Source organism: Gekko japonicus, unplaced genomic scaffold (genome assembly GCF_001447785.1).
Source record: "Gekko japonicus isolate JY-2015 unplaced genomic scaffold, Gekko_japonicus_V1.1 scaffold839, whole genome shotgun sequence".
In the NCBI taxonomy this organism is placed as follows: Eukaryota; Metazoa; Chordata; class Lepidosauria; order Squamata; family Gekkonidae; genus Gekko; species Gekko japonicus.
In genome coordinates this window covers 722,221-745,246 of record NW_015173698.1, presented here as the reverse complement: position 1 = coordinate 745,246, position 23,026 = coordinate 722,221, and the positions used below count along the sequence as shown (strand labels likewise).

The 23,026-nt window shown below is 44.2% G+C and overlaps 2 protein-coding genes across 2 annotated transcripts in view; both read right to left on the bottom strand.

Annotated features, from left to right (window-relative positions):
• LOC107120490 (AP-2 complex subunit alpha-2-like) overlaps positions 1 to 2,616 on the bottom strand; it is a 9,458-nt gene extending 6,842 nt beyond the window's left edge. Inside the window, exon 1 of the mRNA XM_015423201.1 lies at positions 2,601 to 2,616. Within this exon, the coding sequence (XP_015278687.1) occupies positions 2,601 to 2,616 (16 nt within the window). The remainder of the gene's footprint in view (positions 1 to 2,600) is intronic.
• A 1,365-nt stretch (positions 2,617 to 3,981) lies between these two features.
• The window catches only part of LOC107120489 (disco-interacting protein 2 homolog C-like), a 352,819-nt gene continuing 333,774 nt past the window's right edge, over positions 3,982 to 23,026 (bottom strand). Inside the window, exons 13-21 of the mRNA XM_015423200.1 lie at positions 20,854 to 20,956; positions 20,406 to 20,470; positions 17,729 to 17,822; positions 16,972 to 17,091; positions 14,353 to 14,467; positions 8,447 to 8,541; positions 6,375 to 6,443; positions 4,230 to 4,310; positions 3,982 to 4,058 (exon numbers count right to left, since the gene is read on the bottom strand). Coding sequence (XP_015278686.1) covers positions 3,982 to 4,058; positions 4,230 to 4,310; positions 6,375 to 6,443; positions 8,447 to 8,541; positions 14,353 to 14,467; positions 16,972 to 17,091; positions 17,729 to 17,822; positions 20,406 to 20,470; positions 20,854 to 20,956 — 819 coding nt within the window. The remainder of the gene's footprint in view (positions 4,059 to 4,229; positions 4,311 to 6,374; positions 6,444 to 8,446; positions 8,542 to 14,352; positions 14,468 to 16,971; positions 17,092 to 17,728; positions 17,823 to 20,405; positions 20,471 to 20,853; positions 20,957 to 23,026) is intronic.

The window sequence follows — 23,026 nt, the reverse complement described above, 5'->3', positions numbered from 1 at the left end:
AGATACGATGTTCAGCGTAAATGTAAGCACCATCTCTGGATTTCCCTGGCTGCCATGGGGCCCATACAGCATGCATTCTTACTCCTATATGCAAAATTAATAATCTTTCTCATAGTCAGAGTGTTGGGTAACAAAAGGATATTTGACTGAAGACCATCTGAACAGATTAGTGTCGGGGTAAAGTTTAAAAACTGCGTTGAGGTCTTGTTGCCATAAAATATGAACATCCGACCTGAAAAAGAAAAACACATTACTTCCTTCATGTGGTTTAAGTAATACACGACATCTGAGTTATCCCCACGGTGCCCATTCACAGAATTAACTGTAAGATGGCATCTGTACTTTACTGTGTTCAGACTCCTTTTAGGAAGATCCGCAGGTAGGTATGGAGCTGAGTAATGGGGGTGGGGGGGGACAGACACAAAACTATAATGCAATTTCTGGTTCTGTAACTTCATTTGGAGCTGCGGTGGCTCAAGTGGTTAAGACGCTGAACTGCAGGCTGTGGAAGGTCGGTAGTTCAGCAGTTCGAGACCCGAGTGTGCCGTATGACGGAGTGAGCTCCCGTCTCTAGTTCCAGCTCCTGCCAACCTAGCAGTTCGAAAGCAAGAAATTGCAAGTAGATAAATAGGTACCACTTCGGTGGGAAGGTAACAGCGTTTTGTGCGCCTCGGTGTTTAGTCATGCCGGCCACATGATCACGGAAATGTCTTCGGACAGCGCTGGCTCTTCGACTTGGAAACGGAGATGAGCACCGCAACCCTAGAGTCGGACTCGACTGGCTTTCGAGCAAGGGAACCTTTACCTTTACCTTTTAACTTGATTATATTCTGAAGAAGCACAGGCTTTTCCTTCAGAAGAAATCAGAGGACAGCTGACCCTAGCAGAGGGCGACCTGGGTAGAGATACACAGGATCGAACATCCGGCATTGCTCAGTACGTTAGAAAACCCAGAAGCCAGGCTGCATTTAAGTAATTTGGCCTTTAAGGGGGCTTACCATAAGAGCATTAAAATTGCAAAACAAAAACTGTAATAAGACAGGCTGAATGAGAGAGCAACAACCACATTTGAACTGCACAACTTGTATGAACGAGGCTTTCACAGAATCCAAACCTGAAAGCCCCATAGATACACCACCGAAATTCCTCAATGAAAGGCAGTTCCTACCATTGCAAATAGCTACCAGGAGCCTCGCTCCACCTTATTCGACTAAGTGTGCAAGTGTCAAACAAAGATAACGTGTGCAGAGAACACTGAAAGGCGAGAGTATCCAGCTGGGAGACGAACCTTGTTTCTCTCTCATTTGTCAGGGAAAGCACCCAACATGCATCCCCATCAACAGATGCCTGCCTTATAAAGCCTGTGGTTCGTTTACAAAAAAAACCCCTACAACCCACTATATAAGCCCGCCTGGTAAGTGGAAGATAACTGAACTCCCTGAGGCTTGTTGTTGTTGTTGTTCAGTCACACAGTCGAGTCCGACTCCTTGCGACCCCATGGACCAGATCACGCCAGGCCCTCCTGTCTTTCCTCCTGCTTCGGAGTTTGCTCAACTTCATGTTCGTTTCATCTATGACACTGTCCAACCATCTCATCCTTTGCCGTCCCTGTCTTCTTTGACCTTCAATCTTTCCCAGCATCAGGGTCTTCTCCAGGGAGGGCTCCCTTCTCATTGGGTGGCCAAAGTATTTGAGCTTCAGTTTCATTATCTGGCCTTCCAGGGAACAGTCAGGGTTGGTTTCTTTTAGGATCGACTGATTTGATCTCCTTGCAGTCCAAGGGACTCTCAAGAGTCTTCTCCAGCACCAGAGTTCAAAAGAATCTATTCTTCGGCGCTCGGCCTTCCTTATAGTTCAACTCTCACAGCCATACATGACTTGTATGGCTTGAAGATAGCACAAAGGGAGAGAGAGAAAGAACTACGCAGCCCAGTCACTGACTGCTGGGACTTTCTAGCCAGTCTGAACAGCCAGACGTTTTCCTAGGGCCTTCAGAAGATCTGCGGAGAGCCGTAGAGATAGAACAAGCTCTCTTTTTTGATACAAGGAACACAACTTCTTTAAAAAAATAAAGAAAACTGCAATGCTATAAAAACCCATCGAGACTGTTTATCGTGGTCTGTACTGTTCTTACCCAAGTTCTGTCGAAATTCGGATTTCAGACCAATCTGGAGCAACTGATTCTCAAACAAGACTCCATTATTTTTGCAAACGAACCTGGGGAAGGAAGGACAGGCAAACTGTAGGCATCTTGTTACATAGAACTACCAACCTATTTGGCAGTCATGCCTGGTGCAACTGAAGGGGAAAGGCTACATCTAGGCTTAATACTAAGGCAGGAGCATTAGAAGGATTAAGAAAGTATTAAGAAGTACGCTGCCTTGAGCCTGCTTGTCAGGCAAGGCAGGATAGAAATCAAATAAAATAAATATATAAATAAATAAATGAGTTGCCGAATAAATCATAATTAAGTTAAGCGGAAGGCCAGACAGTTTTTGCAGCAAGGGGCTTTACTCCACAACCATTCACAATTGTCATCCTTGTGTGGAGCAAAAGGGGGGAAAAGTCAGAAGACTGCAGAACACATCTGACACACTTGCTTTTGAAGACCGGCATCGTCAGTATTTCAAAATGGCCCCGGATTACAAATAATCTTACTGAGTACGCAAGACAAAATAAAAAAATCCCCTAACATTTTTATGCATCACAAACTGTTCGGGATGATCATAAGGAACTTTTTTATTTGTCAGACCTTTATCCATCTACTGTCATTCTAAGTACTAACCTGCTACCAAATCTGGTTAGAATGACGTTTGCCAGACTATTCACCTTTAACTGGGGTTAACTTTCTTCAGCACATTTGAAAGATATGAATTATCTTTTTAGTTTCATCAAAGACAGACTGCAGCACATTAGAAATAGCTGCAGATCCATTTTCCACCTATGATTATCCAAGCCATAATATTTATAAGAATATTTCGGGATTTCAAATAGAAGTAATGCTAACGTGAGAGAACTAGTAGGGTTCAGTGGGCACCGATCTGGGAACTCATTTTATTAGCGTGGGCAAGCACCTACTTTAGCTGACTTTACAGGACTGTGAAGGCTGATTCTGCCATCTAAAAGAGGCTGAAAAATAATTTATCACTTTTCTGATAAATGCCTGCAAACATTCTTGGTATCGCCCACCCATACTCCAGCATGTTATAAAGGCTAGAAAGTTCTGGATTATATCGAACTCCCATCAAAAGTGCCAAGTGCTCCTGAAGCATCATGCAAACCCAAGAAGACGAAGACCACTAGCCCCAGTTAAAATGGCTATGCAAGGCCGTGTTACCAACTTGGAATATGACAAAAAGATTAAGCTTCTTTTACAGAGTCAATTCACACGAGCTTATTGCTCAGTTTCTTAGCAGCTGACAACTCATAGCTGACTGCATGAAGAAGAAGAGGAGATTGGATTTATACCCCGCCCTTCACTACCCAAGGGAGTCTCAGAGCAGCTTACAAATGCCTTTCCCTTCTCCTCCCCACAACAGACACCCAGTGAGGTGGGTGGGGCTGAGAGAGCTCTGACAGAAAATGCTCTTTTTTTCAAGAACAGCTGTGCCAGAACTATGGCTTGCCCAAGGTCATCCAGCAGGTGCAAGTGGAGGAGTGGGGAATCAAACCCAGTTCTCCCAGATTAGAGTCCGTGCACTTAACCACTGCACCAAACCTTTCCTGTTGAAAACCATTGTTATCAAAAGTGATATGAAGATTCGGTGGTATGTGATCTGTGGCTGTCCACTCACGTATGCCACCAACCAAGTGATGAACATCTATATATTTATCAGCTAAGGGAACAGGTAACACTGAGAAGCTGAAAAATATCCATTCTGTAATTGCTGAGAAAACTGGTCAATGGCAGACAGTGGTTCTCTGGCAAAATAAGTAAGTTTCAATGACTCCTTATTTCTTCCAATGCCTTCCCTGCAGCCTTCAAATGCCATTCAGCCTGATCGGGACTTCCATATGCGGGCAACCAATTTCATAATCGTAATTCAACCTGCAACAACCTGCAATTAAACAGTTTGCCGTTCTCAATTATGACTAGAAAGCTAGACGAAGACGTCTCATCTCCAAGAAGTGATTTCTGACCCATTATTAAATTGGCTTTTTAATTTAAGGTTGTTAAAGTTAAAGTCTATACCAGCAGCCCAGTCCTGCAAGATTTTCGTATTGCTTACTTGTGGAAAAGTTCATCAGCATCATGCACAGCATCAGCTGGTTCCTCAGAAACAACCTGCTCAGTTGAAGCCAGGTCAGGACTAAGTGAGACAGCAGAAAGAAAGGAGGCAGCAAGAAAGATGGAGGTAATTGTTAGTAGGAAACTTAAGGGGGTGGGGAGTCCTCTCTCTTTCGGGTACAGCATTTTATGGGCTTAACCTAAAAAAAGCCAGTATATGCGAAATTATACTTTAAGTCAGGGGTCATTTCCTGCAGGAGCGCACAGGAGGCGGAGCTCCGGCAGTAAGGAGCCCAGGGGGCGGGCACATGCAACAAGCCCTGCCCCCTGCTCCCAGCAGCCCTCAGTTGGGCCACGAGGAGCAAGAAGCAGCCAGGTAAGTTGCAGAGCCCCCCCCCCACGACCCGCCTTCAGGTACAAGTTCTCCCTCCTCTGTGAGGACAGATCTGTGCGTTCCCCTCCCCCCCATAGCTAGCCATCCAAAACAGTCCAATGGCACCTTTAAGACCAAGTTTTGTTCAGGTACAAGCTCTCCCTCCTCTGTGAGGACAGATCTGCATGTTCCCCCCTCCCCATAACTAGCAATCCAAAACAGTCCAGTGGAGCCTGAGTGGTGGGTGTTGCCTTCTGACACACTTCCGGTGATGTCGGGGTGTGTGGCATATGCAAATAAGTTATGCTAATGAGCTCCTGCACCTCTTTTTCTACGAAAGGACCCCTGCTTTAAGTACTCCCCCTCCCTCAAATTGCTCAGGTGACAGTTTGAGGAACCCAATATTCGATACCACTAGAAGCTGCTTGAGAGCCTAAAAAGGCAATGCTAAAGACTGGGGCACCCACGGGGACGAACAGCAAAACATGGGGGGCCTACGCTGAGAAGGGGGAAGAGGAAGGAATCAACTCTTCTTCTGTCAGTTGACAAAAGAGGGCAAAATGGCCTTGCCAGAGTAGGGGGACTTTGCCCTCTTTGCTTTCCTCACTCAAGCCACACTGGTTGAGGACTCTGGGAATAAATTTTCCTGGAGTCCGAAGAGGAACATGGGAAAGGTGTGTGATGCCTGCAACCCACAACAGTTGTATTCAAACCCATGTCAACCTCAGATATTTCAGTGATTTCCATCGATGTTTCATTAAGCTAGCAGTTCCCGAGCAAACACTACGGAGAGTGATGTTGTTAGCTATTTAAAAAATGACACTGGGCTGCAACTAGGTCATAAATTAAATAGAAACTGTATTTTGGAACTGTGATTTAAGAAACCTTCTGTTTGATCAAGGCAGGGTAGCAAATCCAACTTATCCAGAACAGTTTCATGTATCTGGCACTCTCCCCCAATGATAAAAGTGGTCCAAATACAAGTTTCCGAACGAACACATTCTGACACAAAGGTCAAAAGATATACAATGTATAGGGTTGCCAAGTCAATTTTCCACCCCCAGCGGGGGACTTTGGGGGCGTTCCTGGAAGGGGTGGGGCATCCCCAACGTGATGACATCACGTTGGGGACGTCTGCCGCCCACCCACCCAGCCGTGCGCCGGATCTCCAGAAACAGCAGTTCCCTGCACTTAAAGTAGCCGGCAGCCGGCGTTTCCCCTTTAAGAGAAGCTGTGTTTCCCTTTTAGGAACGAAGCTGGCTTTTCACTGCAAGCTTGCGTAGTTCGCGGTTGGGATGAAACACGGGTTGCACACCCTTAAAGGGAGAGAGATGGGTGGCTGTGGGTGTTGGGGGTGGGGCTTCCCCCGCCGGCCACCTGGGCGGCGGCGGGTAGAACCCCCCCAAAAAACGGGGGACCCCTGGCAAACCAGGGGGTTTGGCAACCCTAACAACGTATGAAATTAAGATACTAAAACATGGCAACTCAAATCTCAAACCAACAATATTCAATGCTTGGGATGTTTATGGATGCTAAATTCAGGAAAAGTTAGTCTTGTAAGTGAAAATGTTGTTATCCCAATTTGTCAGGGAAAGAAATTCCACCCTTCGATGTACAGAACCTGATTTCCTGCATTTTTATATAGCCAAGACATAAGCAATATCCACATGTACCAAGTATTTTGCTCAAGTATGTGCTCTATAACGAGGGATTCCTTACTGCTATATGCTGCCAAATTTATGAGGCAGCAAGACTACTAATAAAGGAAATGACCCAAGACATAAACTATATTTCCAATCCCTACATACCACAGGGTCTGCAGAAAGGGTACCCGCACAAATCAGGGGTCATTTTCTGCAGGAGCGCACAGGAGCGGAGCTCCGGCGGTAAGGAGGCCAGGGGGCGGGAACATGCAACAAACCCCGCCCCCTGCTCCCAGCAGCCCTCAGTCGGGCTACGAAGAGCAAGAAACAACCAGGTCAGCTGCAGAGGCCACCCCCCCGGCCCGCCTTCAGGTACAAGCTCTCCCTCCTCTGTGAGGGCAGATCTGTGCATCCCCACTCCATAGCTAGCAATCCAAAACAGTCCAATGGCACCTTTAAGACCAAGTTTTATTCAGGTACAAGCTCTCCCTCCTCTGTGAGGGCAGATCTGCACGTCCCCCCCCCCCCAATAGCTAGCAATCCAAAACAGTCCAGTGGAGCCTGAGCGGTGGGTGTTGCCTTCTGACACACTTCCGATGATGTCAGGGTGTGTGGCATATGCAGCTAAATTATGCTAATAAGTTACGCTAATGAGCTCCTGCCCCTCTTTTTCTATGAAATGACCCCTGCAAATACTACTCTAATTACGTATCAGCTTTTGGAGTCTTGGTTAGATAAGTAGGAACTGTACTTGGCTGGGGCCAGGAAAGAAAAAACGCAAATCTCCTCCCACTCCTATGACGCATTGATTTAAGTACCTTGCAAAGTTATCTTCGGAATTAGATGCGAGAGATGCGGGAACGGCAGAAGAATCTGAGAAGACGTCCACCAACAAGCTACCACTGGATGTTGGGGGAGGTACAGAGTTTGTGGCCGGGACTGCGCCAAGACCTAAAAGATCTGCTGAAGGAGATGGGGTTGACTGTAAGAGAAGACGTTTGAAAGCATACAATTAACCCAGGCTCATAAGAACAGAAGGCTGAATTGCAGAACAGACCGTTACCAGACACCAGCCTAACCCTGCGTTTTTTCCTATTCCATATTCCAATGGAATAGTAAGACTTCTGGATTGGATCCAACTAGCTTTGGTGAAAAAAGTGAGAGCTATCCTTTTGGGAAATAAGCTACCCTTTGGACCTGCACAGACAAAAGCCACGAGAAATTGGGTTAGGCAAGATTAAGTGGGGAAAGCTGGCTGGATCCAACCCATTGTGCGGCATACCACCGTGATTTTCAGTTTTTGGTATCCTACTTCCGCGGCAAGCCCTGACCTCGTGCGGCATACTGTTTTTGCTATCCTACTTCCGCGGCAAGCCCTGACCTGGATAGCACAGGCTAGCCCGATCTCATCAGATCTCAGAAGATGAGCAGAGTCAGCCCTGGTCCGTATTTGGATGGGAGACCACTAAGGAATACCAAGGTTGTGATGCAGAGGGAGGCGACGGCAAGCCACCTCCAAACATCTCTTGCCTCAAGAATCCTACGGAGTTCCCATAAGTTGGTTCTGACTTAACAGCACCTCCCTCCACACACAAAAAAAACTTTTGAGGGAAACTGATCCCCAAAGCATCCAATGAAAACTAGCTAGAAACCGAAAAGAAAAACATACAGCTACACTGGGCTAAAACTCCAATTAACTAAGCTATCAACCTATCTTAAAGTGGGAAGGAAGGCTTATAATATTTCCTGAAGTCATGATCCATGAAGACTGTATATTTCTGTGCTTACTCACAAGTCACTCCTGTATTCTTGTTATACTGGTATTGTATATATAAGCAGGGTTCTTCTTGTAGCAGGAACTCCTGAGTTAGTGTGAGGTAGCTCACAATTTTTTTAGCCTCCGGCTCACACATTTTTTGTCAGCCCAGAAAGGATGGCTCCAAAGCAAACTGATTTATGCAGTAGCCAGATCACTCGGTCACAACTTCAATGCCGGTAGCTCACGACATAGAATTTTTGCTCACAAGACTCCACAGCTTAGAGGGAACACTGCTCACAAGTCACTCCTGTATTCTTGTTATACTGGTATCATACTGAAGCTACTTTTTTGTCCCAGAGATCTGCAGAACAACCTCCGACTGAGAATCATCAGAAATGTCCTAAGGTCACATTTACAGTGAGGCAATAGAGCTTCACTTTTACGCTTTTCTTCAGAATCCACTCTAATGACTCCATACGTAAGACCATGCATTGACAGCACTCCTCTGCCTGGTGGTTGGTTGCTATCATCTGTCGGCCTAAAAGGATTCAAGTTTCACATAAACAGGCAGCTCTTTATATATATAAAAAAGCAATTCCTGATATTGCCACACTCTGGTGTTATTTTCTAGCATGATGAAGAGACAAGAGACCTAGAGCAGGAATATGCAGGGAGGGTTTTGCTCAGTTTTCAATGCTCTCTATTGGCCAAACTCTTTGGAAGGGAGTTTGGGAGTGTTTCAATGGAGTTGTGACATTTGTTGTTTTTTTAATATTTATTTATAATTTTCAGTATACATAATAAAATCGGTTTACATTTCTTATTCTTGTGAGTCATATTTGTTTACACTGTCCAACTATACATAAAACATTTTCCATCTTTTCTCAAATGTTTCTTTGGTTTTGCCTTGTACTATTACACTTAATCTATCCATTTCAGCTACTGACAACATCTTATCTATTACTTCTTTTTTCGAAGGCACTTCCTCATCCTTCCATGCTTTAGCTAATACTATTCTTGCTGCTGTAAATATATATATATAATTATACATTTATTTGCTTTACTGTATTCCACTGGCAGAATGTTTAATAAAGCAATCTCTGGTAAAAATGGTATTTGTGTTTCTGTAATTTCATTTATCATACAAAATTCCCCCCCCCAATATCTTTGTATCTTCTCACACCTCCACTACATATGCATAAATGTGCCAAGATTTTTTTTACACTTCCAGCAGTTTCTATTTGCATTTGTGTAGCATTTTGCTAGTTTCTCTGGTGTCCAGTGCCACCTATAGAACATCTTATAGATATTCTCTTTATATGGAATTGCTCGCATAAGTTTTATTGATTGCCACATTTTTGTCCATTGCTCTGCTTCTAATGTGTATTGTAAATCCTTTGACCATATAACCATTGTTCCTTTGACCATTTCCTCTGCCATTAATAATGTGTATAATTTTTGAATTAGTTTGTCGCTGGAAGACAGCCAAATCTTGTTGAGTTGTGACATTTGTAAACTGGCTGGCAGGACTCTTTTCCAGTTTGCCGAATTTTACTGTTTTATTTATAACTGTCTTCCTTGGGTCCCAAGGCAGGGGGAAAAGATGGAGTACATGTAACGGCGGACCTTGAACTCTCTAAACAGCCCTTTCCTTTTCTGTCCAGGGTGACACAACCTTTAGTTTGTGTGTAAAGGTGCTGTCAATTTGCAGCTGACCCTGCAGGGGTTTCAGGGCAAGAGACTAACAGAAATGGTTTGCCACTGTCTGCCTCTGCGTAGCAACCCTGGACTCCCTTGATGGTCTCCCATCCAAGTACTAACCAGGGCTGACCCAGCTTAGCTTCCGAGATCTGACAACGTCAGGCTAGCCTGGGTCATCCAGGCCAGGGTGACCATTAAATTAGCACTTCATAATAATAAAAAAATCCCAACCCCCCCCCCCCCCACACACACACACTACTGAATGAATAGAGATAGCTTCATTGCTGTTTTGGAGCTTTTTACCACGGTAACATGAATACCGCCCATTAAGAGTTTGATTTTCCGCTTTGTTTCAAACAAAAACAGTCATGTTGAGTACACCTACACAACACTTCACCCTTAACTTCAAGCTAAGGAGCAACAGAGAGAGGGAAAATGCACCAGGCTTATGTTTTAGCGGGCTGGGTTTCCCAACACGATCCTAATACTGGTTACAGATGACAATCCCAACAACAGGCCTCAGGATGTATTCCCAATCAACAGGTGGTGCTAGTATGCTTTTCACAACCTGTTTTAACAAGCTGTATGCAGTACCTTAAGGGCACTTTCCCGGGAGGAATCCCCAAAGGGTAAACTTGCTTTAAGATTCCTCTCTAAATACCCTGCCAGGAAACACTAGATGGGTGTTAGCCAACCATGTTAAAAATGGGAGTGTAATGACAAACACCATAAATATTTAATTAAACAAAGATATTACAGATGCTTTCTTTCTCCTAAAAGGACACAGGCAAGGGGTGGTGTTGGTGGTGGTGGGAACACATTATAAACACTGGCAATGAACTGGCTAGAAATGGGAGGTCAACACACAGGCAGCTGTAAGGAAGTAGTATCCTCATTACTCGGGAAGAAAGCTCAATCACAGTCGTGATCAGCATCCTTCTTCTCTGACGTTCTGCTTTTCTGCATGTAGTACTATGTTTGCTACACTTAGGGAACACCCCCTCACTTTAAAGGAAAAAAAGATCAAGACCCTTTATCTGTTGCTTTCTTATTCTCTAAGGAGCTCATGGGGAGATTCATATACCCAATCCTGTGAAGTAATTTAGAAGAGAGAGGGAGACTGGCCCAAGGTAAGCCCAAAACAGGCCATTTGGACTTCAGGGAAGGTGTGCAGCCGCCCCTCCCCCCTCTCTCCTCCCCCTCCGCTGCTGCCCCACAAAATTTCCCCATGCCCCACCAAGCCAAAATTTCTGGCTACGGGGCTGGCCCAGAAGCTACATGCAGAGCAGAACCTGGCTTTCCCCAGTCCTCGTCCATCACGTTTGGTGTAGTGGTTTGGTGTAGTGTGTTAAGTGTGCGGGTAGAGCCGGTTTGGTGTAGTGGTTAAGTGTGCGGACTCTAATCTGGGAGAACCGGGTTTGATTCCTCACTCCTCCACTTGCACCTGCTGATGTGACCTTGGGTCAGTCACAAGCTCTGGCACAGCTGTCCTTGAAAAAGAGCAGTTTGTGTCAGAGTTCTCTCAGCCCCACCCACCTCACAGGGTGTCTGTTGTGGGGAGGGGAAGGGAAAGGAGTTTGTAAGCCACTCTGAGACTCCCAGTGAGGGGCGGGGTATAAATCCAATCTCTTCTTCTTCTTCTTCTTCACTAACCATCACACCACTAGGGCTGCCAAATGCCCCCGGGGGGCAGATTTCCTCCTGCTTTCGAGCCCCCCCTGTATTCGAGAAACCCCACCCCCGTGTGCACGTCACCCGGATGTGACGTCACACGCTGGGGCGGGGCCGCAGCCATTTGAGGGGAAAACTCTATGTTTTCCCCTCAAATGGCTGTGGCCCTGCCCCAGCGTGTGACGTCACATCTGGGTGACATAGATGCGGCGCGCGCGCGCACCGGGAGATGGCCAGGGATCCCCCACTGAGAAGGTAAGGGAGATTTGGCAACCCTACACACCACACCAGCTCCCACTGCAAATGATGCAGTTTTATTACATTGTTGGTTGTTTATATTACACTGCTCTTACTGCATCATTTTTTAATCGTGTCATTGGCTTTGATTCTCAGTGAGAAAGGTAAACTATAAATTAAGCAAATAGATCACACTTGTTTGGACCTACCCATGAAATTGATGTCAAGCAAGCTAATAGGTGCCTTGGGAATTACACCTTAGAAGCATACCTTTCAGACACACTTTGGGCACTACGCTATTTTATTTATTTATTTAGACTTTTATTCCGCCCTCCCTGCAAGCAGGCTCAGGGCGGATCACAACAACAATATACAATAATCCAATAAAACACAATAATCCAATAGTTAAAGTGCAGTAATCTCAGAAGCTGGAGCCGCTGGGCCTCTAAAACCTTCTCAATATGGGCTGCACAGAGAGGGGGAGCTTCCGCAAGGGAGGCCAACTTGATTGGACGCCCGCTGCCTCATCCAAAGGTCTGGCAGAACAGCTACAGTCCCTGTAGAATGGTGGAAGGTCCCGCAGGGCCCTGATCTCAAGTGGGAGCGTGTTTCACCAGGCTGGGACCAGGACAGAGAAAGCCTTGGCCCTAGTTGAGGCTAAGCGGATGTCCCTTGGGCAAGGGACAACCAGCAGTTGTTGGTCGGCCAAGTGCAAGGTTCTCCAGGGCACATATGGGAAGAGGCGGTCCCTCAGGTATCTGAGGTCCCTCAGGTAAACTACAGCACTTCAAGGAATTTCTCAGCCAACAGGGAGGACATAAAGAATAACAAGTCTTTCCTCAAAATTCTAGAAAGCGAGTGAATTACAAAATGCTCAGATGTTGAGGTAACATTCAGACAAGAAAACTAATCCAAGCATTTTGGCATATAGCTTTGATGGTAGCCTTTCAGCGGGTTTTTGGTCTTTAAAAGAAGATTTAAGCTTTCAAAAGAGAGAGAGAAATGAGATAGGGAAAATTAAATTTGATGAAGGTTTATTATGCCTATATGAAAAGTGGTAAGGCAAGGTACCAAAATCTTCTATTAATTAAAAAAGAAAATGAAGAGGCAATAATAAGTTCTCTTACCCGTAGATAGGAGACTGAAAGTTTCTTCTAGAGTTGCCAACGGGCCTGGGAAAAATACTCTATACCTTTAATAGAGTCTTAATGTATGGAAAGGGGCAGCTGAAGCTTTTCATGGCAGGGAGATAAATAACATCCCAGTTAACTATTATTAAAGGCCTGTCAGCAACTCTTGTTCCTTCAGTTCTCACAGTTTTGGTACAGCTTTAAGCCTCCAGCCTTTTTATTCTCTTATATACTTCATTTATAGCCAGCCTTTCTCACTGAGACTCAAGGCGGATTATAACATGTAAAAAAATAACAACAACCACCAATTCAATCAGACCGCATGAGACATCCAGTAAACAATACAATAGGAGTAGGACTACAGAATTGGAAAACAAATCAGACAGAATAGCTAAAGAATAATGTACCATAAATAATGCAGAAAGAAGGTGGCAAAGGTAGGAGACAGTGCAGTAAAAACAAGATGATACATAAAAGAAATATTGCAATAGACTGCACTCCTATAGTTGAGAGGCAGTGCGGTTGAGTGATCAGAGTGTCCGACTAGGACCTGGTAGACCTGGGTTTGGATCCCCACTCTGCTGTGGAAGCTCGCTGGGTAACCTTCGGCTAGTCACTCTCAGCCTTACATCCTCACAGGGTTGTTGTGAGGAGAAAATGGAGGAGAGGAGAACAATGGTAGCTGCTTTGGGTTGGGTGTAAAGAAAGTAAGTAAAGATTTCCTTACGAGAGCGCCTTCCCTTACGAGAGCGCCTTCCCATTACATTGCAATTCTAATCCCTTTGTCGGACTGTTCCATTACATTGCAATTCTAATCCCTTTGTATAAATGCCATCCTGAACGTCTCTGATCTGCACATTCTGTGGAATAACATTCTGTGGAATAAGGGCCTTCTTGGTTGTGGCAGCAAAACATTGGAGCTCCCTTCCTGGGAAGATCTGTCTGTCTCCCTCTATCATTGTCTTCTGCCAGGGGGTGAGTACTTTTTTGTTTGGTTTGGAATCCTCACTAACCCTTATTAGCTCACCTCCTGGTTTGTGTGTTTATGTTCTCCCCTTATGTGCTTATATGATTTTTGTTTTAAATATTATATATAATACATACATGCATATTGTATATATGTATGCATGTGTATGCATTTGAAATGCTTTTTTAATATAAAGAAAGTAAGGAAGGGGAAAGGAAGGAGGAAAATAAAATTACACAAATATTCAAAGTTCCAATTTAACATTCTGCATGTGTATCTTGTCATTACAATTTCACAGCTATTTCACCTCTCATTCTTATTATTCTTCACTTAATCTTAGTTTCTCAGTACGTAAGTTTTAACCAGTCATAAAACACCCTCTAGGGTCCCATAAATTCTTCTTCCATTTTTCCTTTTAATATATTTGTCAACTTATCCATTTCAGCACATTCCATAATCTTCAATATCAACTCATTTTAAATGCTTTTTAAGGTCTAAAATATTTTCATGTTTGCCGCCTTGGAATTGGGTCAGCCAGTGGCACAGAGATGTTTTAAATAAAGAAAGCATGGAAGCCTTTCTGAATTCCTCCGGCATTGAGACCTCCTCCTCCACTGCTAATTTTAAAGTTTAAATACAGTACCTTCTTATAGCCACGGTGAGGGCCTCTGGTGAACTAGCACAAGGACAGATGACCTCTTGCCTCAGGCCTTTGCTTTGGAAGACATTGAGAAATGCATCACAAGACGAAATAGACCCTAGAATTAGAACAAACGAAATCTGACAACGATATAAATAGTGTTATGAAGCACTATTCCTAACTTAAGAGAATTCCCAAATGAATTAAAAAGTTTCCAAAGAATCTAGATGCCACTGAAAAAGAAATAATTCTGCTACAAGTCGTAGCCAGTTGGGGGTAGGGTGGGTCACTGGTAAAATCTGTAATATGCCTTGTTCAAAACAAACAAAAAACCAACATACACTGGGCAGGGCTAAAGCAGCTTTTATACCTCCTACCTTGATAGATTTAGCGTTTTCTTGCCTAAAACGTATAGGGTTGCCAGGTCTGGGTTGGAAAATAACTGGAGACTTTGGGGGTGGATCCAGGAGAGGGTGGGGTTTGGGGAGGGGCCTCAGCATGGTACAGGGCCATAGAGTCCACCCTTCAAAGCAGCCATTTTCTCCAGGGGAGCTGATCTCTATCAGCTGGAGATCAGTTGTAAAAGCAGGAGATCTCCAGGCCCCACCTGGAGGCTTAGCAACAAACACACGGGAAACATGGCAAGGTTGACTAAAATGTGGAAAATCACCATGTAACCGGAGAGGCCACCTAGAGAATTTCTCGACTTGTGCATTGTAGCAACTGTGAGCTTTGGTTTCAGGAGAAATAATTTGCCTGAAGAATTCCTCGAAACACACAATTTGTTCCTGGGAGGCGTGTTGCATGATGTTTGCTGCATCCTTTTTGGCAGCAAGACAGCCAGCATGATGTTTGCCGCATCTCTTCTTTAAAGCAATACATCCGCAACATTGGACTTTGTCTGCATATTTGTCTCAGTAACGTTGGACATTTCTTCAAGATTGAATATAGTTATATTTATCTGTATACTCTATACCATTGTTGTTAGTGCACTGTAATAATCAGGTTACACTAGGGTCTTCATTGTCTATGATAAGTATATGATTTAATTAAGTAATGAAGTTATAGTAGTATATTAGAACTGTGTGCTTTGTTTTTGTTGTTACATGGTGATTTTCCACGTTTTACTCAACCTTGCCGTGTTTCCCGTCTGTTTGTTGCTTTTCCACGTTTTACCCCACCTGGAGGCTGGAAACCCTAAAAGCGTAAGACACAAGAATATTATTGTTTATACAGTGATTTTTAAAATATAATTTAATTTGAAAGCCACAAAACTAGGGTTGCCAAGTTGAAAAAAGTACTTACCGGGGGACTCCCAGTCCGCGGCTGGAGCGCGCATGCGCCACACGCACAACACCAGGAAGTGACATTATGACACCGAGCACGCTGGGGGCGGGGCCACGAGCATCTGAGGGAAAACCATAGTTTTCCCTCGGATGATAGTGGCCCCGCCCCCAGCATGCCCGGCGTCATAACGTCACTTCCTGGTGACGCGCATGCCGGGGTGGGGTCCTCCCCGGGGCCCGATCCGCCAGCGGCGGGGAACGGGCCTCTGGGGCAGGGGTTTCCCCGCTCCCCGGGGGGACTTGGGAAGCCTACACAAAACCCAGAAATTTATTGTAGCAATTCATAGCATATTAGAAAAGACTAGTGAAGAACTATACTGGGCATCTTAAAAGAAAACTGGAGAAAATAATTCACATGGATTTTCATGCACTATTGAGAGCAAAATATCAACTGTTTCCGTTTTGCTTCTAATCACTGCTTATTACTTTTTCTATGCCTGCATACTGTTGTACAAAACACAGGTTTGCCCTATGAAGTGTGACTGTTACGTGTGTATACAGTTAGGTACTTGCCTGTTTAAAAAATAAATCTGAAAATGAAAGCCAGAAAAGGAACTTGGCTGTGTGTTTAAAGATCGGAATGCCTAATTCACTTCTACCACCAGCCCCTACGTTTGGGTCACACATGACAGGGCCTACATGTGTATTCTATGTCAATCTGTGTCACTGAATCTGAAAAAGGAAAAGCCATCCTTGCATTTCAAGTGTTTTGCCAAAAAGCAGCCCCTCCTGCTCCTTCCTACTGCTTAAGGATAAATCTGATTCAGACTTTACATAACAGCTTGTCATGTCATATATAATTGGATTAACTACAACCTGCATTACATGGAATATCAAGTTTGCTTCAGGATTTATTAAAAAGGAACATGTTAAACAAAATCGCAAACAAAGAGTTTCTGGAAAATGATAATTAAACTTTTCTTTTTTCCATTTGGGACAGAATGGTCTCCCCCCCCTCCCCACATGGAAAATATATCTTCAGATGCCGTCCACAGAGCAGTCCAGTCACTCTATCTCATTTTGTGGCTTTCACCATGGAAGCTCATAGAGATGCCAAAGCATGCTGGGTTGTGCCCTCCTCCCACTGGAGGTAGAGTCCGAGGAGGGTGGGGTTTGGGGAGGGGAGGGACGTCAGTGGGGTATAATGCCATAGAGTCCACTTTCCAAAGCGGTCATTTTCTCCAAGTGAACTATCACCTGGAGATCAGTTGTAATAGTGGGAGATCTCCAGCCACCACCTGGAGGTTGGTAACCCCACTCCACAGCCATCACTTACATGGATTGGCGCCATCAGCAACTATTAGCATACGGAGTGACGAAAGGTTGATGTCCCGTTGGTCTCGATGTGCTACTAATGCCCAGTGCATATCCCTAGATTTTACACAAGCAACTTTTGCTAGGGAGAGAGAATGGGGAGGGAGGGGGGGGGGAAAGATACTGTTAAAACTTGGGTGAATAAAGTTAAAATTAATTTGGAAACATCTGAGCATGCTATGAGTTGCATAATAATTAGGGGTATGTGTGGAAGTGCTGGGATCTCCCACCCCACTCCCAATATATATTTAGTACTGAATCTCTATCACATATTAAAGATGGGCAAATGGCAAACTGGACCCTGAATATGGACTTTCATGTTTTATGGACCACAAAGCAAAAGACTGCAGGGGAGCAGGCTTCTGGATATTAGCATCACAGTATTTGTAAAAATATGCTCCCCATTTACACGTTACAGCATTTATAGCCCACTTTCCTCAAGAAAGCCTAAGATGGGTTGCGTGTATACACACGTGCACATTCCCAGCACAAAACCATGCTCCCTTCCCCCAGGCTCTTGTTGTAGCAGGAACTCCTTTGCATATTAGGCGACACACCCCTAATGTAGCCAATCCTCCAAGAGCTTACAGAGCTCTTCTTACAGGGGCTACTGTAAGCTCTTGAAGGATTGGCTACATTAGGGGTGTGTCGCCTAATACGCAAAGGAGTTCTTGCTACAAAAAGAGGGGGCCCCCCCCCACATCTTTTATAGCCCTTACCTTTATACTGGCAGACCTTCTGTATCCAAGAAAGCGGATTTACCTTCATTAAAGAATATGGGATGCTTATAACATGCATCATGTTCATAACACTCTGAAATCAAATGAAAAGAAAAGCAGGCTTCGACAATATTTCAACTATTTTGCTAGTCCAAATATGCATTTAAAAACCACAACAAACAAATCAGATATTCATCACAAGCCATAGATGGTGGTAAAGGACACCTGAAAAGAACATCTTATTTTTTTACTCTTTCACAGAATGCCTGAGAAGTAGCATTGTTCTGACAGCAATTCAGGTCTACACAGCACATGCAACAGTCACCTGGTCAGGAATATGTATCAGGTGGTAACTTGTACATGTGAATGAGTCATTACAGAGAGCAGAGAGTGTGTGCTCTCATTTCATCTCATCAAACACAATTATTCCAAATGGGCTCTCTATTCACACATACATGTGCAAATCCTAGAATGCGGCTGGGTGGTACATGATGTGGAACAACTGCTGAAGTTAAGGCAGCTTCAGTCTGGCTGGTGCCCTCAAAATTCTATGTACACCACCTTCAATTCCAGGATGGAAAAAGGCAGGCAACCGAATTAGATAAATAATATGAGTCAACTGTTATGTAATCAAGTGACACGCATTATGCTTACATCATTGCTCATCACTTTGAACAGGAATTTAACGGTCAGCAGTGGTCACCAGAACAACACGAGTAAGATTCTTTTTTGATGAAGTACAAGGCAGAGGCTTAAACAGCTAGGAAACCCAGAGGCTAACTCAAGGTGGAGCCCAAAGGAAACAATTAATCCTTCTTAGACAAGGTATAATAGTGTCTATTTTTAGATATTAAAAGCAAAAAAACCCTGTAACCTAAAAAGGTCATCTGAGAGGCTTAAAATAGCAAATGCAAAGAAGAATGTACAAAATAAGCTAATGGTGTACTATTTAAAGATGAAATATCCCCTTACGCGACAGGCCTGGAAACTAGCCAGTACAGAAAAAAGTGGCTCGGTGGCTAAAAATACAGACATGCGGACTCTGAAAATGAAACCAAAATGGCAACAGAATAACGCGTTTGAGAAACCCCAAGCACTGTGCTTCTGCCATCACAGGTTGCAGTCACCCCCCCCAATACTCCCCTTTCAATGTACTTTACAGCTGGATTTTGCCAGTTCAGACATTAAAATCCAATTGGAAAGTGCACTGAAAGTGGATTATTTAGTGTATGTGAACGCAGCCATAATCCTACAGTGTTTTGCTGATACTTCTGGAGCACTTCCATGAACTTTGGCGCACTATTTGAGTTCATGTATTACTTTAGTGACAGATACACCTTTTCCTCACAGCCCCTGTAGTAATGCTTCATAACTTTGTAGTTACAGCCAATCCTCCATTTTTTTTTGCTCCTTTGTCCTAAAAAGGTGTACTAGATCTAGTTTTTCACTGCTAGGAAATGGAAACTCTTTGGTAACATTTTTGAGCTTTTTAAGTTTATTTTTGGCATTCTGAAGACCAAATGGTCCAGTATGTAAAATACTACTCCTGAGTGCTAAACTTTCTATTTTGTACAGCCAACATCTATACATTATTAGCGACCTGTGCCCACATCTGTGGATATCTAAATCCGCAGACTGGGGTCATATGGACGCGAAACAGATTTCCCAGCAAACTTGGGGGGATGCCCCAAGGTTTGCAGCAAAATCTGAAAATTAAAAAAATGGGAGTAACCCCCCCCAAAAAAGTAAACTAGCGTTCTTTGCACAAGCACAGAGAATGCGCTTACCTCTGACAATCAGCACTGGTGAGCCATGTTGGGTCCGGTGGCAGTGGCACCACAACCTGAGATCAGCGATGGGCAATGCCCATGGTGGCTGTGGAGCCTGGTAGCCACACTGGGCATGCTGCAGGCAGCAGCTCAGTCTGGGAGTCGTGCTGGGCCCACCAGTGGCAAAGGTGCAGGGCCAGGAGTCACGCTGGGCGTGGGAATGGCAAAAAAGTATGTGGGGGAGGATTCCCCCTTCCAAGTATCATGGGCCTGAACTTATGGGATTCTAATACTCCACCCACATGAATGGTTCATTCTGCAGCTAAGTTCATGGCAACCTTGCAAAAAAAGCAATTATTTGGAATCTGAATGTCCACTGGTGGGAACAGGGAGCTGGGCATAAGGACATAAGAAGAGTCCCACTGGATCAGACCAGTGGTACATTTAATCCAGCATTCTGTTTCACAGTCACCAACTAGTTTCCCTGGGCAAAGATGCCAAGGCCTTCCTTTATGTTGCCTCCTAGTACTTGTTTCAGAGATTTACTGTCTCTGAATATGGAAGTTCCCTGACCTCACTATGGCTAGACCTATCCTCTATGATACCATCTAACCCTCTTTTAAAGCCATCCATGCTTGTGGCCATGACTGTCTTCACTGGCAGTGAACTCCACAACTGGGCAAGGTGATCTTTGGCTGCAACTGGCAATGAGAGCAAACCATTGCCTTAGTTGCCTATGCCTTCTATCAATGTCCATGACATTAATTGTTTCCATCATTTCCTAAAATCCAACTTTTTAGGAGCCAAGCAGGGTCAGAACTGTTGTCTAGAGCATTCTGACTTCTGACAGCCATAATGAAAGCACAAATTGGTTTTTAAACAATAATTACTTAACAGCACAGACTTACTGTAAGAATCCCGTGCCACAAACCTACATCTTTCTTGAAATCTAATACATTCACAATGGTTTCAGCTATGCAAAAAAAAATAAAAAATCAAAAGGTTAGTTACTGAGCACATACTACATCCTGAAGAAAAATCTTACTTTAAATGAGTAATTTAAATATACTTTCGTGTTGAAAAAAGTAACCAACAGATGAGTGGGAGAACTATCCCAAGATATGTCACTACTGACATAGATATGTTAATACAGACTGCTCACCCTTACTTTCCTATGCATTATAACAATTTAAAAACAGGATGTATTTGTTCAAATACTAAATAGAACAAGAATATAATCTTCAAAAATACAGCAACTCCACATACAAAACAATACCTAAAATAAAACTCTTCTGTGCAGAATACATCACTGGAATCTTAAACTGGTTTTAGAAATAGTTTAAAATGCTGAAATACCTTCTGTATATCCACAGGCCTGCGTAAGGGCTTGACAGTGGGTGAGGAGTGCAATTCTTGTCACCGTCACCCCAAGAACACTTCCATCTTTACAGGTTTTGTACTGCAAAAGAATTTATCTCTTCAAGACTCAAGGAACCACAATACCTGAAGAAGCTAGAGGGATATAGGCAGAAGTCTGAGGTTTTTTTCCAGACCTAGATCCCGAGGATTTCTGTGGCTGCATTCAGATGTCCCAAGAAATCTGAACATACCGTAGTATGAGAACTCAGGCTCAGAAGTCCTCGTACTTGCTTGAATTGGGCATTTGAACAAACTGCCGATAGTTACAAACAGGATTCTAAACCCTGATTCAATCCTAGTTTAGAATCCTAGTTTGCAGACAAGATACTATTCATGGTTTGACAGAGCACCTATTCTGATCTCATAACCTGCAGGGAGTTCAAAACCAGGAATTCTCCAGTCTTGGTGCGATGCATGAGGGGAGGAAGGTGGGAGCCTACCCAGTCCAAGAACTTCAGAGGCTCACTGTTCAGCCACAGTTTTATCATCTGAAAGAGCCCGGACGTTAAATTTTAGCTACTCAGTGCCATTACTGGTATCTTGGCTAATGCAGAGTGCAAGTGGCTGAAATGCATAATAAAAGGGAAGAACCTGGCCAAAGTTGATCTTTGGAATTAGAAGGGGAGTGGTCAAAGAATTTTTCCTGGCACTCAACTTATTGCAGCTGTTGGCTAAGGTAATATATTATTCAGCCACCAAGGTTCAAGCTTCTTCCACCAGCCTGTGTGTGTACATATTCAGTTTATTTGCTACATATCCCTTACAGTCTGGCATGAGAACGTTTGAGTCAAACTCGGTTCTCCCAGATTAGAGTCCGCGCACTTAACCACTGCACCAAACTGGCTCTTAAAGGTGCCACTGGACTCAAATTTTGTTCTACTGCTTCAGACCAACTGGTCAGCTCATTATCCTGGGGCTTTTCCTCCCTATTAGTGCTATCTAATGTGTTGCTACTGTTTACCAACTGGATTCACACATGAATAGGGAAAATCTCGGGAAACCATGGTTAAGCAAGAACCAGGTTAGCACTGACTATAGTTAGTATTTAATATTAAATGGGGGTGGCATAGTAATCACAAAAGCAGAACAATCCACCTACAGGCAAGACATGCAGACCAATAGCCCAATAAGGACCAAACATGTTCCAGGAGGCAAGGAAAGCTGAGTGTTACTTGGGGTAGCATGAGCAGGCACTAGAACTTATTTTTACAGGAAAACTCCCACTGGGCCCCATGCCACTGTTCTCATTATGGTACCAAGAATCTGGGATTAAATGAGTCTACTGCCCATACCATATTTCCCCATTACACCACCAAGCACCACTGTGAAAGAGGCGAAATATCTATATACTGGCCTGCTAGCACCTCGTACTATTTAAATCTAACAATCCCTGAGGTAAATCACGATGGTGTTGCTGAGGTAAACTCTCCCCTGCTTTGGTAAAACCCAGTTATAAACTTTTCTGCCCTCGATACCAAGGTGGAGAACAGAGGTTGAACACAAAGGAAAGATTTATTTTTATAGTGAGGAGGAAAGTAAACCATGGATGTTCAGGATCAACTTTATACAAAAGTAACTCAGAGAAAAAAATGAGTTATGGAGATACAGTTTCTTCACAGGGGGGGAAAAAATAGTCCGATAGGAGAGAACACCAGTAACTACTAGACCACTCTGCACTTGTTACTTTTTCCACAGGAATCCTAACCTTTTAAACTGCAGACCCCTGCCTGCCCCATTGCTTCCCAATAATCATGAAAGATTATGAGTAAGAACCATCAACCAGTGTGTGTCGCACTTGGTGCTTGGGGGGGTCAACAGTAGGCTTACCAAATTCCAGCGGGGGAATTGTATTTCCTGGCAGGAGCCTCTCCGCGGGGACGGCTGCACACGCTGCACCCACCGTCGCCAGGATGTGACGCTTCGTGTTGCTCTGGCAACAGGACTCCAAACAGCCCCGTTGCCAGAGCGACGCGGCGCGTCACATCTGGACGGCTGCACACGCTGCACCCGCCATCCCCAGGATGTGACGCTCCGCGTCACTCTGGCAACGGGGCTGTTTGAAGTCCCATTGCCAGAGCGACGCAGAGCGTCACATCCTGGCGACGGCGGG